The sequence below is a fragment of the Triturus cristatus genome, chromosome 5_2, assembly GCF_964204655.1.
Source record: "Triturus cristatus chromosome 5_2, aTriCri1.1, whole genome shotgun sequence".
In the NCBI taxonomy this organism is placed as follows: domain Eukaryota; kingdom Metazoa; phylum Chordata; class Amphibia; order Caudata; family Salamandridae; genus Triturus; species Triturus cristatus.
The window spans coordinates 479,269,020-479,288,063 of NC_140588.1; the positions used below are offsets into that span (position 1 = coordinate 479,269,020).

The 19,044-nt window shown below is 48.3% G+C and overlaps 1 protein-coding gene across 6 annotated transcripts in view; it reads left to right on the forward strand.

The window, feature by feature from the left end:
* The window catches only part of ELMO1 (engulfment and cell motility 1), a 1,282,006-nt gene that overhangs the window by 701,007 nt on the left and 561,955 nt on the right, over positions 1-19,044 (forward strand). For all 6 annotated transcript variants that reach the window (XM_085607465.1, XM_085607469.1, XM_085607468.1 and 3 more), the window contains one exon: positions 18,443-18,551. In XM_085607465.1, coding sequence (XP_085463591.1) covers positions 18,443-18,551 — 109 coding nt within the window. The remainder of the gene's footprint in view (positions 1-18,442; positions 18,552-19,044) is intronic.

Here is a 19,044-nt window from a genome sequence, read left to right on the forward strand (position 1 = left end):
GCAGGGCTCCTTGAGTCCTTGATTGTTAAAGATTTTTCCTTCGTACCACCAACACATTTGCAAGTGTACTCTAGCAAAATCCATTACGTATATTTTTCTCATAAATATTCATGAGTGTCCTAAAAACCTTACCAAATTTACTCTGATAAGCCCAGCCCAAATAAATGACTTGCGGCCTAATTATTATGTCGCGGTCGGAGGCTTTCCGACGGACATTGTAGGTTTAAACTCCAACCACCACATTAGAATTATGACGGTTGGAGTTTAAACAGGTGGGGGACTCTGACTCGGTTCAGGACTGCACCATAATCCCTTACGGATGGCCTTTCCGCCGTTGGGATTAGGATGTTGGTTTCTAACAGCCAAACCATGTCGGTCTTTCTGACAAGGATTGGCTGTCAGAAAATGACTTTGGGGACCCCTAGCAGGGCCTCCTTCCCCCCCTTGTCCTCTGCATTTGGGCATGGAGGGCACCTCTGGTGCCTACTTAGACATCTTTGCACAGTGTGGCAGGCACCTCGCAGTGCCTGTCGCTTGGTGCAGGGATGTTTACAAACTTCCAATGGGGTTGTCTGAACCGGCGACCTATGGTCTGACGGTTCCTTCCCCGAAACTGTGTCGGTCGGAGGCAACTCCGACCGACATGGTAATTAGGCTCTTAGCCTTTTGCAAAGGAGAGCTAAACCAGCATAATGCATGTATTTTCTTTTAGCAGAACTCAGGAATCTATAGCCTAGAATTCTCTGCATTCTATGGCCTCATATTTTCAGGACTGTAAGAAGTTGGGTTGTTGGTTGACTGGGGTGTGAGCCCTGGTCAAGCAGCAATCACAATCCTTGTCAGGGTAAGGCACAAGCCAACCCTAAATTAACCTGTACTCAACCCTCTGGTAGCATGGCACAGAGCAGTCAGGCAATGTGTAAAGTATTTGTCCAACTGTTCAAACAGTAATAAAGTGAAAACACCACACAAAGAGGATCCCTCACCAAGTTGGAAAAATAGAACTTTCTTTAATAAATAAAACAAGACCAAAATGGCAAACATCCAATCAGTATACCCGGAGATATTCAATTTGAGTGAAAATAGCACCAAAATGCACCAACTGTGGACATCTGGTTGCGTCGGACTGAGACATAGTGGCAAGTGAAGGCCGACCGCAATAGAGCACGGGCCGGCATCAAGGACCCAGTTAGTCCTGCTGAATAGAGTACCTTAAATCCTGGTTTGCACAGCGCTGCGAGGATCCGCGACTAAGATGTGCTGCACGGACAAAGCGATGCGTCGGTCCTGGGGTGCAACAGCCTGCGTCATCATTGAGGATCCAGTCATCTGGGATTGTGATGCGAAGTCTGGCATAGAGGATGCAGAGCGCTGTCAGAGCAATGAGTCAGTTCCAATAGTTGTTAAATTGTTCATTCTATTGATACTCTGCATATTGTTGATGTTGAATGTGCAGTGCTGATAGCCGCTGCTTTGTGCACTAAATAAAAATGTATAAATGAATATTGAACTCTCTCCCCGGCTCCCCTCGTCCTTATGACTAGCGCCCTGAAGGTCGTATGTGGCTGTTCATAAAACTAAACTGTCATTGTCCAGTACTGGTTAGTGTAGTGTCCTCCTGGACACGTTCTAGTGTCCATCTCTGTCGCACCCCACACTGCACACCCACCCATCACAGGCATCACCGGTCAGGTGACCCTGTTAATAAAAGGGGCTGGGTGCACGTGCCCTGGGCCCAATTCCAGTACAATACTGCTGTGTTCGTGTGGTCGCTAGTCAGCATGTAGGCCTTTGGGCCCAAGACACCACAATGGCAATTAGGGGGTCGGACCAGCGTGTATGCAGGCAGCAGTGTTGAAGTTCTGTGTAGCCTGTGCCTAAGGCACCCCCCTGCACGTTACTGGCCGGTATGGTGAAACACGGCCCCTGCTGAGGACGAGCCTACTGGCAATGCATGCTCCCACACTGAATGATCTTGGTGCGTCTGGCCTTGTGAGGCACAGGATGGCTAGCGGTGTCAGACCAGAGCAATAAGCATGCCACCGGGCACTCCGCCCACAGAGTAACAGCCATAAGTGAAGCGCAAGTTACTCGGCACCATAGTACTGGCCCCAGCAGAGAGCCTACCATCCTTCATGATCAGAAAACAGGCTAACCTGCTTGACGAGTATTGCGGGGTCCGTGCAGCAGGTCACGGCGGCCTAGCACCCCGCCAGCAGTAGGCCCCTAGCCGGCATTCTCAGCCCTCGACATGTCGTATCCCCAGTTACAAGGGAAAGTGGCAGTTAAAAAAGCTGCTGTGCGAGAAGGGTGCGTTCTCCGAGTGCTTTCATGCTGACACCGCAGCCCAAGCCAGATGACTGCTCTACCCCTACACCATAATCATAGCACCAGCAATTCCCTAGAGACGTGCCCGGGCGGGAGTTTCTGCGGCCGACCCTGCTCCCTGGGGTCGGACCTGCAGCAGCAGAGGAGAGGCACAGGAGATAGTCTCCCCACAGGAAGGGAGAGAGGTGTGGCTGCCCCAAAGCCGTTGCGGTGCATGACAGGCAAGAGAAGGGGTAGTGGCGCCGCCTTGGGGCTGCTCGAGGCACCGTGGGCAGGAGAGAAACTGGGAAAACAAGCGAAGCTTCCACAATTAAAAGAGGAAAATGCACACATGCCCGCGCTAGTACAGAGCCCTACGTGGGAACGGGTAACACCGCATTCGAAGCAAATTTCAGTGCCAAGCTGTCACGCCATTGTAGACACACTGGGTCACCCCTGCCTCGGCCTGCAAAAAAAAAGTGCTGCACCAACATGGAGACAAACTGGCACTGGCATTAATGACCCTGCTTTAAACTCGTGTGAATATTTTTCAAAATTCAAATTTCTTCTTCTTCTTTTTCAATTCCTAACATTACTTTCTTCAGTAATGTTGACGTTTGTTATTTTCACATTTGTTGTGGTATTGTGCCCAATGCATTTCGGGCTTAGCCCTTTGTCAGAGGCTATATTGAGCACAGTGTGATGAATGAACATGGGAACATACAGGAATTGGGTGATATTGTATCATAATGCATGATGACGATTAAATTGGATAAATCATCTTAACACTGCCAATCCTAAGGGTTTAAATGAAAGACTGGAATTAAGTTGCTTTTATAAACCAGATTGTGTTGAACATCATTTGTTGTTTTAGAAGGTTTTATATAAACCAGATTGTGTTGAAAACTATTTGTTACTTTAGAAGACAGACTATATACTTATTAGTTGATTTATCATTTCTTAAAGATGTTCCTAAAAAGCTTGTGAGGTTTTGGAAATTTGTACATTCTATAAAGCAACCCATTCTGTTTATATTTAATGTGGAAACATTAGACAACTGTTTCTCTTACTCATAATCTTTCTTTCTTTCACACCCTCGGTATCCATGCTGAATCAAATCAAAGTATGTTTTCCAGTTCAATCAGATCGTGTAGTTAAACCCTGTCACACCGGTATATATTACAGGTTTAGTCCGTTAACAATTTTTAGTCATGGCTAGGCAACACATGATCCAAAAACCTCCGGGTGAGCACGATATTTATGTCCACTCATGGATTTCTCATTTAAACCCGCCCGGGGAGCCGATCGAACACCTGTTTAGAAGAAGAAAACAGACGTAGAGCACTTTCTTCACTTTGGGTGAGCTAGAATATTTCGGTAAGCGTTCAAAAAGTGAACGGCTACTTTACGTTCAAATACCTGGCATTTATTTTCCTCACTTTTCGTTTTTTAGAACGTTTGAGTGATTTACATATTTCCCTTTCGGAAGACAACGTACTGTAAGTTTTTTACACATTCATCCGATTTTTCACAAATCACGTTTAAATCCACATTCAGTGAGTGCACTGTGAGTTAGGTTACCGCTTCCAATTCGGTTCACCTACCCCTTCTATGAGGCTTCAGTAAAACTTATAACACCGGTTTCTCTCACACCTGTTTCACAGCATTTTTTTATCTTTCTTACCACGCACATTACGCCACGATAATCAATCACTTTATCTAGACTATGTTTACCTAAACATTCACAGCGTCTCACCGTTTTTCACAGAGCTGTATGGGTTCAACCACTTTATGATTCTTTTTTACAAATTGCATGCATACCATGAATTTAATCGTCATCATGCAGTATGATACAATAGCACCCAATTCCTGTATGTTCCCATGTTCATTCATCGCACTGTGCTCAATATAGCCTCTATGTTTTCAGATAACAGCCCCTGAGGAAGGGCTAGACCCGAAATGTATTGGGCACAATACCACAACAAATGTGAAAATAACAAACGTCAACATTACTGAAGAAAGTAACGTTATGAATTGAAAAAGAAGAAGAAATTAGAATTTTGAAAAATATTCACACGAGTTTAAAGTTTATTGAAAATCAACAGAGTGCGATTGGGGATGCCGTCCCTTGCTGGGAGCAGCGCAAATAAATCTTATTGCCTATCACCAAACTCAGGGGGATTTACCAATTCGCACCAATGACAGTAATACCTTTTGATCCACACAGATTAACCGGAGTGCGAAGGTCCTTCCTCATTTGGATCTAATAATAATTAACGTCCCTGTGCCACATGTCGTGCCTCGAAAGTGGCCGAAATTAGCACAAGGAGCAGCAGTGTTTTTCATACTGAGTGCCACGCCGACTCCCTACCTGCAGATGCCTTCGCCAGTTCAGGCCGCTTGAAACAGCTTGAGAACAGAAACCACAGCGCCACCTGGTGGCCTCTGCCACAGTGAATCCGACGAGCTGCAACATAGAAATCTTAGAAAGGAGAAAAGACTTCGGCAGCAGCCCGGTGAGTGGGGAAAGCGAGATCCTCCATTTGGGAGACCTGCATCTGCAAGCCTACATGAGGGAAGGAATAGAGGCAACACTGCCAGCGGCACTACTAATCTACTTAATGATGTCAACCACACAAGCCCCATGGCCACAATGAGTACAAGGGAGAGACTACACCCTACGGAGGAAGAGCACCAAGAAGGCAAAAGCTGCCATGGCCTGAGAGGATAGGTGGCTGCAGCACCACCTAGAGGGCAGGTGCCATCAGTGCAACCAAAGGACATAAATAGACATTACTGCCCCTGTGAGGCACTACAGCAAGATACTGTTGACCCCTGCAGAGAACATTAATGTAGCCCAAATCTGCCCGCCAAGTAAAGTCCAGTCAGTAAAATATTGACTGGTCGGTAATCATTTGCTTACATAAATGGTAATCTCGATTCCCAGATTATTTTTGTGTTCATTTCCATGGCATGTACATTTCGAGGACTGACATTGCTACACCTTAGGCGTGTTCAAAAGTTATCATAAATCAGCTTTTCAAACAAGTCTCTGTTCCATTTATTTGGTTTTCAATTTGTCTTGAAAGATAGCTCATGAGGTTAAGTGTTTGCTGTAGAGTACCTGCACCAATGGTGGGAATGCCCAATTCTTCAGACTTACTGGGGAAGGGTCATGTCAGCATTGTCCGCGACCTGTCACAAACCCATTGAAGTTTCGCCCCGTTTATGTCTCCTTAATATCTGGGAAGTAACTTATCTTTCTAGAGCCGAGAGTTTGGGTCTCCCTTGGTTGTATGGTAGTGAAACGTAACATAGCGAGAACCTGGAAGGGCTTACTCAAACCCAAGTTTTGTGATTGGGAGTCTGATATGGAATGGTGTATGCAGGCAGAGAGGGTGGTATACGTGAGTAGAGGGTCTGTACACAAAAATGGACGAGAATTTGGGAGGCATGGAATGTGTCCAGAGGACTGATTTGCACCCCCTTTGATGATACCTCCCCACACCTGGTAGATCTTGTGAAGGAATAATGTCCATTTTATTTAAAATTGTTGGTGCCACTACGTCGAAGGGTTTGTTTTTACCCTCCCTGTTTTGCTTTATTCAATAAAAAGAGTTATTAAAAAAAGAGTGTTTGCTGTAGAGCTGTGCTTTTTAGTTGAGGGTCACAAGCTTCAATCTTGGTTGTGATTGCAGCCCACATTGCACTTTGCTGATGGTAAGATGCGACTTGCAGTGTTTACGAGACCCAGTGACCCGAGCTAAAGTTTTCTTTTATCTTTTTTTCTCATTTTTTATTGTTATAAACAAGCTTGATTGAATTTTATACAATCCCTGTCTCTAATTTACTAAGTCCCCCCACATCTCCCACAGTTTGTGAAGCCATAGATGATATATCGTCCAATTTAACTGCTAAGCTGAACTATTCCCACCATTTACCCCAGATTTTGGAGAATTTTTTGGCGCGCCCATGAGGCTTATAAATCAGTTCCTCTTGCCTGGTGCACCAGTTCTCCCCATCAATAGTTTTGCATTGAGATGGTTAAAGTCTGGGAGGTCTTGAAAGCATGTTGTGTAGCTAAGAGTGTGTCATACTTGGAGGTATTTATGGAAATGTGAATGAAAAAGTAAAAACTGGGATTGAAGGTCCATGAACGACTACGTAGTGGACCCTCACCATATGTCACCTAGTGTAGTGATCCTCAGTAGGTCCCATTTGTGGTAGCCATCTAGTCGTGACAATTTTTCTAGTCTGTGACCTTGCCAGAGAGGGGTCTGGCCAATTAGGCAACCATCTCAACCCATAAAATAGAGGTCTTCCTGCCATATCAAAAATAATACCCTAGTGACCTCCGGGACTGCAAGAGGGAGTGGTTGGCCATAAAGTAATTGCATCAACCCATCCAGACCCTTTCCACCAAGCACCAGCTGGTATTCTGGATCGTCCCAACCACTGGACAGCCAGTCATTTATAGCCAAAAGATGCAATGCCCAGTAGTAGAGGCAGACAGCCACTGTGGCAATGCCACCATCGTAAATCGATCGGTGGAATTTAGCATGGGCAATCCTGGGGGGTGAGGCACCAAAGAAATATCCGTACCGCCACCTTGCGAAACCTGGTATCAGGGATGTAATGTGGGAAGTTCTGTAGTGTCTCCAAGAAGCAGGGCAGCAGCATCATTTTAATCAGCAAAACCCTGCCTAGTAGATTACGAGGGAGGATTTGCCAGGCCACTAGACTGCTTTTAGTTTTTTTCATAAGGGGCGTTAGTTTAAGAACATGGGCCTGTACGGGAATTGTGGTAATGTGGATCCCCAGTATTTGAAACCAAGATGACGGGTGGGGATACCTATCTACCAGGTGCTTGACACACTGTCTCCCCACAATGGGATCAATAGGGACTTCTTTGTTCAGCTGGAGGCCTCCTCAAACAATTGAAGAAGCTCTACTGGCCGCCCGCCCAAACTACTGGGGTCCGCGAGATTATTCCCCAATCCTGTCCTCTGGGGCTTCCTCCCATCTCCAGGCAAAGGAAGGGAAGAGGGGGCAGCCCTGACTGGTTCCATGCTCTATTGGAAATGACTCAGACAGCACCCCATTAATCATAGTCATCGGGTGTGAATAGAGGAGAGAGACCCTCTTCCGGAATCAGCCACCGAACCCAGTTTGGTCAAGTATCATCTGTATGTCGCCCCCATTGACTGTGTCAAACGCTTTTTCAAAATCGAAAAGTAGTAAGGCAGTGTCAGTAGGAAGCCTGTCCATGTGAGTGAGAGCAACCTGTAGGTGCTGTATACAGTGTTTCGTGCCATGGCCAGGCTTAAAAAGACATTGGTCCTCGTGGATTAGGGACCCAATAACCATCTGGAGCCGAATCGCAAGGATTTTTTTCGAAGAGTTTGAAGACTGTATTAATTTTTTTAAATGGGGTGGTACGCCCCACAGTTCGTAGATGGTTGGTCGGTCTTGGAGATGACAACAATAGTCTTCAAGTCAAGTTCCTGTGGAAAGGACCCCACCCATATTGCCTCCATATAAAGTTGAAGCAGATGAGATAGTATATAGCAGAAGGATGAGTGATATTTAAGTGGAAGGCCATCCGGACCTGGAGTTTTCCCAGGTTTCAGGCCCCAGATAGCTTCCCAAAGTCATAATTCATTACTTGTATATTAGCTTATTGGTATTCAGTTTTGCTACATTGCTTATATTAATATAAATTCTGGGCACTAGTGGGGTTTTCTTCATTAACCCGTTGCTGACATAGAGGTGGGTACAGCTTTGAATCTCAATGTGTTTATTTTAGCACATCTTTTCATGATACTTTAACCACATTCCGGTTTGTTAGGTTGTGGTTTATTAAGGGTTGGTTGCATTGTGCCTGTTAGACTTTGAATCCTTGGTGTGGTTTCCCTTGATTGTTTGCTTCTACCTCCTGTATTTTTATGTTTAAGTGTTTTTATTAACATTTTCAAAAACAGAAAACATACCATCCACCATAGCAATAGTATGCAATATGCTCTATCATACAATCGTTTAGTCGATGTACAAGAAATGTAATGCTTGCAAAGAAATTTGTACAGCCGTGTCCCTATAGGGCAGGAGAAACCTTGCATAACCATGGAAAGCAGTGTGCATGTAAAATAAAAACCCGAAACACTCCCCCACCCCCTGTCCGTTATCCCTCGACCCCTGACCGACCCCCTTTTGTCCCCCAACCCTAAGAGACCCTCTCATCCAGTGGAGGCCTATGTCCGCTCCGTCCCTAGATCGGAGAGATGCAACGCCCTCAGGTACTTGGGCTGCGTGACTTCATTACATTCTGCTAAAAGCTGTTTCAGAAATGGTCTCCACAGTTTCTGAAACAAGTAAGCTGAACTACTCAGTGTGGCAGATATGCGTTCCATCCCAATAATATGCCATATACTCTGTAGCCACCCCACATATGTGGGGGAAGTAGCCGTCCCCAGTGCGTCAACATATTCTGTAGAGTTTCCCCCAATGCCAACCCCATCTTTCGCCCTTTCCTGCTCTTTAGGGGGAGTGTGATGGGATTGGGAAGGCCTAGGACCACATTTACCGGGAGCCGTGGATTTTTGGTATCAAACAAGTTGTCTATCTCGTCCAGGATTTGGGACCAATAGGCAGTCAGCTTGGGGCAAGCACACAGTATGTGAAGTAAAGTACCCTCATTGTCACAGCCCCTTCAGCCGGTGTGAGATACCAATATGTCTTTATCTTCATGGCGGTCTCAATGCTAGCGACATTACGGGGCAGTATGCTTTGCTCTGTAATAAATGCCTTCCCAGTCCTTTGCGGAGAGATCACCGCCCAACTCTATTGCCCACGCGTTGGCTCGGGGTGGCCTGTGGGCCCGGTCCGCCCCGGAGCATGTCGTACATTTCTGATATAATGCCGTTATCTGTTAATTTAGTGATCAACCATTTCTCGTATTTAGCCAATTTGCGACCACCCTGTTCCCGCATCCCAGGTTGAAGAACCCAGTGGCATATCTGCATATACCTCATTCTTTCGGTCTCTGGGATCCCGTAGTGGAGCTTCAGTTGGTTAAATGAAATCACCCCAGATAGATCAAATAAATAGCTGACCGAGCGGCAGGAGGTGTCGCGCCAAGCATGAAATAATTTAACAGGCAACCCGGGGGTGAAGTCGCTGTTGCCAAACAGGGGAGTTAGCGGGGAAGGAAAAGTCGTTAGATTCTTAGAGGTCGCCACCCCATCCCAGGCCGCCAGTACTGACTTGGTGATCGGAGAGCCTATTAGGCCTCGTGGCCGCTGGGTCCTCCGAAGAAAGGTGACCTTCCATAAAGGGATGCCAGCAAGTGCCTGTGCCCGCTTGTGGGGTGCAGTGGAGCCGAGGAGCAGTGCCAAGGATTTGCCTACATTAACCCGAAAGCCAGGTACCTGGCTAAAGGCGTCCAGCTCCTCCATGAAGGCGGGGAGGGAGAGTATGGGTACCTCTAGAGCCGCCAGTACATCATCAGCGTAGTGGCTGATGGGGTGGGTTTCCCCTCCAAATGGGATCTCCTTGATATTTTGGAAGTCTCTGACCCGCTGCGCCAGTGGTTCGATAAATAAGGCGAATAATAACTGTGACAGCGGGCAGCCCTGCCTGGTCCCCCTCTGAATAGCAAAATGTGTAGAGGAGATGCCATTGACTCTGATGCAGGCGTGGGTGCGGCGTAGCAACAGCCCACCCACTCCCGGAACCGCTTCCCCAGGCAGAATTGCTCCATTGTGGAACCCAGGAACCCCCAGTCCACCCGATCGAACGCTTTCTCAGCATCGATCGTTAACAAGAGGGCATCCATTTGCGTCTGATGTGCCTTATCCACAAGATGGAGCATCCTCTTCGTATAATCTCTGCATTGGCTGGATTGAATAAACCCCCCCTGGTCGGGTTCTATCAAATTAGGCATGTGGAGGCTCAATCGAGTCGCCAAGATGCCAGTGAAGAGTTTAAAATCTACTTTTAATAGAGATATCGGGCGGTACGCGCTGCATTGTTGTTTCTCCTTACCAGGCTTGGGCAATACCACTATGGCTGCCTCCAGGATGGTCCTGGAATCTGGGTTGAGCTTCCGAACGAGTTGAAAAGCCTAGTCAGTATTGGTGCTAGGATAGTGCAACATTTCTTGTAGAACAGAGAAGGGAACCCGTCGGGGCCCGGGGACTTAAGCAATTACAAGCATGAGATCGCCGTGATGACCTCTTCTATGCGGATGGGGACATCTAGTGATGTGGCCTGGGTGGGAGACAGCGCTGACATAGAAATAGATTACAAGTAAGCCGTTGCAGCGTGACCGGAACTTGGTTCCACAGAGTAAAGTTTCTGGTAGAAGTCACGGAATTCTTGTGCTATCTCTACATTCCCCTTAATTTTTCCTCCCCAGCCCTCTCTCTGAAGTGAGGCAACATGTGCTTGCTGTCTCTGGGCCCGTAGGCGACTGGCCAGGAGCCGACCCGTGCAGTCTCCCCCCCCAACGTAGTAGGAATGTTTGAAGCTGACCTCCGCATATTCTGCCCTGTCCAAATCGAGGGCGGCCAGTTGTGCCCTCGCCGCTTTCAACTGTCTCCAGACCCGAGGGGCCCCAGTCCTTCTGTGTACCCATTCAAGTTCCCGTACCTGTGCTGCCAGTTTGGCCCTCACCTCCTTGCGCTCTCCGTTGTTGGCCGATGCGATCCCTATGAGTTCCCCTCGTACCACTGCTTTCAATGCTCCCCACAGTGTCGTGATTGCAATGTCTGGTGTGTCGTTTATGGTGAGGTAGTCCCTAATGCATGTAAGAAGTTGCTGTTCTACCTCCTTGTTATAGAGCATGTGCTCTTTAGGCCGCCAACCTCCGGTCCTGTGTGTAGTGGGGTTCAGCAAGACCTGAACCGATAAAGCGTCATGATCCGAGAGAACCTTAGGTTCAATGCATGTCGCCCGCACCACGGCATTAACCTCCTTGGTCCCAAGAAAGTGGTCAAGTCGGGCGTAAGACTTATGGGCATGAGAATAGAATGTATATTGTCGTGATGTGGGATGTGCCGCCCTCCAAATGACAATCCAGCCCAGTTCCCGTACCACCTCTTCCCATCCCGTGAGAGTTCCCCTCCCTGGAAGAAAGTTGCATGTGACCTGTCCAATTCGGTGTCCATGACTATGTTGAGGTCCCCTCCCACTAGTGTCATGCGTCCCTGTGGTGCCAATACGTCTGCCAGGGCAGCCTGGGGAAAGTGCTCCTGCCCAGAGTTAGGGGCGTAAAGGGAGCTGATCATCAGGGAGTGATTACCAAATTGAAGAGTGTAAGCCAACAGCCTCCCCTTGAGCTCAGCCACTTTTTCCTTCACCACCCCCTTATATCGTCTAGAGATAAGGATGGCCACCCCGGCTTTTTTCTCCCCCGAGGAAGAGAAGTACTGAAGAGGGAAGGCCTTGGACCGCATACGGTGGGCTTTCCCGGGCAGGAGATGAGTCTCTTGTAGGAGACACGCGTCCGCCTCCGCGTTCTCCAAATACAACAACACCGCTCGTCTCTTCACGGGATTGTTAAGCCCTTTTACATTAATTGTAAGAATTTTCACAGGCACTATATTGGGGGAAAGAGGACTGTGTAAGCTATGCAGAGTGCCAGATGTAAGCATATTCCCAGTCCAAGAGAGCTACAACATGTGTACATGGAATGCCAAGGGTGGCCTACTAGCGTTATCTTGATAGCATCAGGGGGTCCCCAATATATCTGGCGACTGGAGATCCTGGATAACGGACGTCCCTCTCCCCCACCTTAACCCCAACAAAACCAACAGAAGAAAACACACCAAGTGTCCATAAGTTGTAGTACGAGACCACGTCCCCTCAGTAAGACAGTCAGTGGGGTGCATTTGTGGCCGACGGTGTCTTTCCTGTCCCCGCCCGCCCGCCACCCTCCGGCTATGCTCTGATACACTTATCTGACCCCATCGGCCTCAAGTCCAGAGTCGGCCGTCAGGGATGCCAGCTCTGCTTTACGTTCCAGCGCCATCGTCTCTGAGTTCGGCTTCGAAGGGGTCCCAGGCCTGCACCTGCCTCCAACTCTCTGCCACCTCTCCTGTCGATCTTTCCTGTCTTGGCTCAAGGCTTCGCCCGGGGGGGTCTTGCTCAATGCCCAGGAGTCGGCAGGCCTCTTGCAGGGAGCGTATCTGTCGTGTTGAAAATGAGGCGGAATGGATGCCCGAATAGGAGATGCCTTGGTTGCGAAGGTGGGATGTGACCAACCGAAAGTCCCTACATTTCTGGAGGGTGGAGGCCGCCAAGTCCTGATATAACGCTACGGTATGGCCTCTGAAGACCAATGGCTGGGCATGGCGTGCTTTCTGCAGGATAAGTTCTTTAAGCTGAAAATCCGGTAGGTAAGCCAGGATATCAGGGGGAGGTGCTGGGGCCTTTCGCTGCAGGCAGACCCTGCGGGCCCCGCCGATTTTGATAGCAAAGTCTTGGGTTTCTTATAGCACATGACGAAACAGTTCCTGAAGGTACCCGTGGACATAGTTTTTTTCTTCATTGGAGGGAACACCTCTCACCCTAATGTTGTTCCTGCGGGAGCGATTTTCCAAATCTTCTGCATGGACCTGAAAGTCGATTTGTTGTATGTGCAATCGTATCACTTCTTGCTGCAGGTGTTCGATTTCTTCATTGCGAGATCCTCCATAGACGACACCCGTTCGCCCACCACGTCCAGATCTCTGCGTACTCCCTTCATTTTATCGGCAAATTCTTTTTTTAAGAATATGAAGATCATCTCTCAACGCCGAGAACAACTGGAAAAGAAAGGCTCTTGTGACCGGCTTGTCCGCCTGGTCCATCTCCTGCCCCCCGGGCCGAGCCAGGGAGACACGGCCCCCCCCCACTGGTCGCACCCGACATTTTGGCGAACAAGTCCTTCACAGTCCAGTCATCTTTCCCCTTCTCCTTTTCTTTGTCCCTCTTTCCCCTCGTAGTGGACATGTCTGGACCTCCAACTTGGGGTAGAGTAATTGCAGGTGCAAGTGAGTCAACCCCTGAGCGGGCGGGGGGGCCTCGGGAGGCACACAACCCCACGCAGCTCTGGGAACCGGTGGCTTCTCGCTTCGCCTCCTGCTTCTGAGGTGATTGTAGGTCGGATACGTGGAGAGGCCGGGTCTAAGCACAGAGTTTGGGAGGGGGCACCTCCTAGAGATGAGGGAGAGTGTTAAGGGAGGGCTCGGCAGTGCTTACCCCTGGCACTTCCAGCCAGGAGAACTCTATTGTTGCGCTTTTGGTAGAAGGGTGAATCCACGGTTCTCCCCCCTCAAGGGACTTGCGGGTGTAGCAGCGTCCCCCATAGAGCCATCTTCTCCAGGCAGGGCTTGCCCTCTTCTTCTTCCACCGCCCTGTGCTGAATAGCCCAAGTCGTGTAGCACAGTAGGGCGGCCCTCAGGTGCGAGGAGGCGTCACGTGCTGGGGCACTATCACCCCCCTCTCTTGCCCCCCAATGCTTCAGGCACAGGACTAGGTCTTGTAAGACCTCATTCCAGGCCATTCCTGGTCCCAGGCTCCCTCAAAGCAGGGGTTAACCAATGACAGTACCGGTGTCTTTCTCATTTCGCCCCACGGGACTCCGGATGTGTCTGTCTGAGCCAATGCCCCTCTTCTCGGGCGACAATCTGGTGTGCGCCTGGTCCGGAAACTGGCTCTCGCCGGCAGGGGAAAATCGCCGGGAAGCACCGGGTCTCTCACCTCTGGCCTTGCAGCCGCCACCACTGATCATCGCTGTTGTGGCCTTGTGCGCGAGGCCGCACTCGCCGCATCCGGGGGGGGTCACCCTTGAGGTCGCCGGCCCCTCCATTCAGGGCTCAGCCGCGTTGTCAGCGTCACCCTCACCAGACGTCCAGGATGTGCCCGCTATGCCGCCTCAGTTAAATCCGGGGATCGGCAGGTCGCCAGGGTCGTCCTGCGCTTCACGGGGGCACTCTCGGCGCCGTTGCCGCCTTCTCAAGCCCTCAGCGAGGGCCGCACCACCATCTTAGGGTCCGGAGCTCGGCATCCGCAGGCGCTGTTTCAGTGGTGATTAGCTGCGAGAAATGGCCCCTCAACACATCCCCGTGTGCCTGCCGCCTACTACAGGGATTCCAGGGGCCCGCCGCTCACTGATTGCGCCGGGAAGTGCCCAGGCCGGCAGACGGGAATCGGGAGACGAGCGGGTCGCGTCTCACCCGCTCGCCATCTTACCTCCTACATTTTTGACTGTGTGCTGGATTTCGTTTTTGTTGGCTTTGAGGCTTTGGGCAAAGCGCAAGTGCTCCCTGTGTAAATTGGGATTATGATTGGTTATCCATAATTGGCATATTTGATTAACTGGTGCACTGTGGGGGCAGAGAGCCTGTAAATTAAATGCTACTAGTGGGCCTGCAGCACTGATTTTTCCCACCTACATAAGTAGCCCTGTAAATGTGTCTTAGACCTGCTACTGTTGTGTCTGTGTGCAGTTTTACCTGCCACGTAAACCTGGCATGTGCACTCACTTGCAAGGCCCTTACCTTCCCTTCCATTTTCTTACATGTAGGGCACCCCTCAGGTATGCCCAAGGTACCCCCATGGGCAAGGTGCAATGTATGTGAAAGGTCGGACTTGGTCTGGTGTGTTTTACATGTCCTGATAGTGAAATACCGTGCATATAGTTTTTCGGGCTGTCTGTCCAATAGGTTATCATGGGAGTGCCTTGTTACATCTTACAAGTGCAACTTTCCATTGGGACGAGATAGAGATTTGGAGTTTAGGCTCTCTGAATTCAGAATCTACTAACACACTTTTTAGTAAACATTGTTTTTAAATTTTTAAATGCTGCTTTTAGAAAGTGGGCATTTTCTTGTTTAACCATCCTGTGTGCCCCTGCCTGTTTGTGGATTCACTGTCTGGTTTTGGAGTGACAGGAGTTTGGGACGTGCATTCACTCTAGACAGTCACAAGGGGGAGTTGAGGTGTGTCCTTCCTTTCCTGGGTGACTCATAGCCAGGCTGAATAGACCTTTCTGCATTTATAGTGGTGGAAGGAGTTTTCAAAAGCACCTGAATAGGCTGTGTCTGCTCTACACAATGCTGTTTCCACCTCCTGTAGTGAAGCTGAACCAGGGAGGACGGAACTGTTTTTTACTGAGCTCAGAGATTCTTGCAACAAACACTACAAACATAAAATGGGGTATAAATAGTAGACCTAAAACTCCAAACCTTTACTTCTGGAATCAAGAGGAACCTCTGCCAAGGAAGAGCTGTGAGGAGGAGGCTGCCCCTTTGCTGTGTTTTGCTTTGCCTGGTTGGCCTGCAGCTTCTGCTTCTGCCAAGGAGAGGTCAGACTGGAACCTTGCTGTGAACCTCATTGTGAAGATTCTCCAAGGGCTTGTGTGTGCTTGCCTCCTTTTCTGAAGTCTCAGGGGCACAAAGACTTCACCACCAGCATCCCTGAACTCCACTGCTGGGGATTTCTGACCAGCCAGGAGGTGCCTGTTCCAGTTCTTGGCCTCTGTAGGTTGTTCCTGTTGCTGGGAGCTGAAAGAGCTTGAAGAAACCAAGAAAATCAACACATTGACCTTCCAGCGCCTGTTTTCCAGATGCCGCTCTGCCGTACGGGAAGAATATCCATGCACCACCGCCATGCGGCCAAAGAATCGACTCAGCACCTGCCAGTGGCTGAAAATCTGCTGCTCGCCGAGTCCTGTGCACCGATCTCCGGAGTCCAAGATCACTCCACTGACCCCGATGCAGGCCCTGCTGTGCGGCTGAAAGCATCGACGCATCGTGGGACTGCGACTGAAGAAATCAACTCAAAGCCTGTTTCCTGCCGCCGCATTGCCCTCCAGCGCATCTCGGATTTCCACGCATCGCACCTGTGCAGCAACTTTTCTGATGCATCGCCCACAGACCAGAACCATCTTGGAATCTACTCATTACTTCCCCCTACAGTACGAATTTGACGCATCACTTCTATACCGTGCAGCAGAACTGTCGCATCGCCTCCTCAAGGACTCCGGAACTGACGCCCAACTGTTTTTTTCGATGCTTCCCTTCTTGGCAAATGTCTGGCCTTGTGAATTTTGACGCATCTGAAGGTGCATTGTATAAAATCACGCATCCATAGATTTCTATCGACAGAGTTGCTGGAAACCTTTTAAAAATCTTATTTCGAATTGTGTTTATTGGATTTTTTGTTGTCATGGTCTTGTTTGGTTTAGATAAAGATACTTTATTGTTCTAAACTGGTGTGGTGGTCAATTTGCAGTGTTTTCACTGTGTTACTATGTGTCTGGGTGCAAATACTTTACACGCCTTTGGGATAAGCCTGTCTGCTCATGCCAAGGTACCAAGGGGGTGAGCAGGGGTAATCTAAAGTGTGCAACTCCCTTATCCTGACTAGGAGGAGGAAGGCCCCTACTTGGTCTAAGGTGCATACCTCTGCCAACTATAGACGCCATTCCTAACAGTGCCACTTGCCTTCAACTGGCTTCTTCAGAAGGAGAGGTGTAAAGCCAGCAAAAAAACATGAAGATGAAGTTTGGAAGTTCAGTTTTGATTCTGGAATGGCCTACCAAAACTGAAATTCTCTAAACCGCCATGCATGACTTTCAAAAGGGATGACGCTGTAGTTTTTAAAGCTTTGTGTCTCAAAAATGACTAATCGAATAGCAAAGAAAAGTGACTGAACAATAAGAAAAATATGTATTAAATTAATATGTTTGCCACTTGTTTAAATCACCCTGTGGATTATATGTAATACTTTGAAATCAGTCTACCATTTAAGAGGCAGCAAGAGCAGTTGGTCCAGAATTGGTGAAGATATTTCATTGTTATTGCCAGAATCAGCTTCTGTTCTGAATGAGTCTACCAGACCTGTAGCTGTCCGGTTGCGAAAAACATATAATGGGCTTACCATGAACATACAGGAGCTTGAAGCCCGTCCGTTGCTTTGCCATTGGTTGGCTTTCCTGTCATTTCATTTGCCCGCTTATTTTTTGCCTATCCAGTGCTGTGCTCGTTTCTACAAATTGACGAAGCTGACTGCTTGACAGGCTTTATTTCGTGTTTATCTTTGCTGCACAGCTTCGGGGAAGCTTTACAGCTTGGCTACAGAACCATTGCCAAAGCCAATGGGTCACGTAGGCTACACCTGTTGGCTTTGCCAGTGGTTGTCGAGTTAGCTTGTCGACCAGCCTGCATGCGTTCCCCAAAATTTCGATTGTAGGCTAGGCATGTGGTGGTATAAGAAACCCAATAACATAACACAGTTACCAGTAAAAAAAGACATGGTAACCTGTAGGGCACATTCCAGGGTGCTCCCATACTTTGTCAGAAAGCAGTGATGTTTCAGTGTAGGTGGCTACTGCATTATCTGCTTTTTTTTTTGTTTCCTTTTGGGTTGGTAACATTTCTTTATGTTTTTGTATTAACTATTTTACTGATTCAATTTTAAAATTAAACTTAGGTCACTCAAATTCCGAGCAATCAGCACTGTTTATCAGTAACATTCAACATAGGCCCTGGAGGGCCTTGTCAATGCAGGTTTTGAATATATCAGATGCATTTATATATCATGCATATAATGGAGCCAGCTCGAGGGTAAGGGTTTAGCCTGCAACGGTGGCCTGTTTCCTGCTCTCCTGGATCTTTCCTGGGATCTCTTATCCTTGTTTTTAGCATGACTTGATTTAATAATGTCTCCTAGAATACATCTTACATAATATCTGTGTATATTCGCGCCCACGCTTTTTTTTCTTCCTTTACATATACATTTTGTGAACAGTCGCTGCAGAGCTTTCAGCGCCACTCGAATATTCTGTCAGGTAGGTAAAGTGCTGCTGCTAATGTATAAGAGCGTCGCCGTACCAGCAGAGGGGTTGTTATGCTTGTCCAGCATACATCACATGGAGTGCTTGAGAGCTGCAATCCAGCAGTCATGCAGGCCTTTTCATACCCCCTGGTGTATTTGTGATTTATGCGATACACTTTCAAACCCCTTACAATACCTTGCTTCGCAGCTTCAAAGGGCAAACTCCTATTGCTTAAATCCTTCTCTATTTCAAAGCATATCTGCATCCTTGACCGCGCCCTTCCTGCTTGTAAATATTTCTGTTTTGTGTCCACAGATTGTTCTGGAAAACAGCAGCCGGGAGGATAAGCACGAGTGCCCCTTTGGTCGGAGTAGTATCGAGCTGACGAAGATGCTGTGTGAAATCCTTAAAGTAGGAGAACTACGTAAGTTGTTCCTATTTTGCCTATGTACGTATGTATTTGGTATTAATATAGCACAAGCACAGCTGGTTATAAAAGGTGTGCTATACATTAACGGAGGATGCATGCAAGATTATGTAGATCACCTGGGGAATTACACCTTTGAATTGTACAAGGATGAATGTATGAGGGTATTCTGCATGCGTTTAGGACGCATGTGTTCAGAACGTCTTCTTAAGCATGAACGTGTCTACAAGAGGTATTTGTTCAGCACGCAAGTCGTTTTAATGACTTGCCTTAGCGGGGTGCTTGATGGTGGAATAGTTTAATTTACTATTCCAGCTCCAGTCTGTATCAGTATGGACGGCGTTGGACTTTAAACCCAACACCATTCCACCAATGCGCCCGCCCACCCCCAAAAGCAAGTTGTCGATATGACTTACGTGCTGAACCAATGCGTGCTAATGCCGCCTTCGTTCTATTGTCGGCGCTGTGTTGGCACAGTGTGATTCCAGCT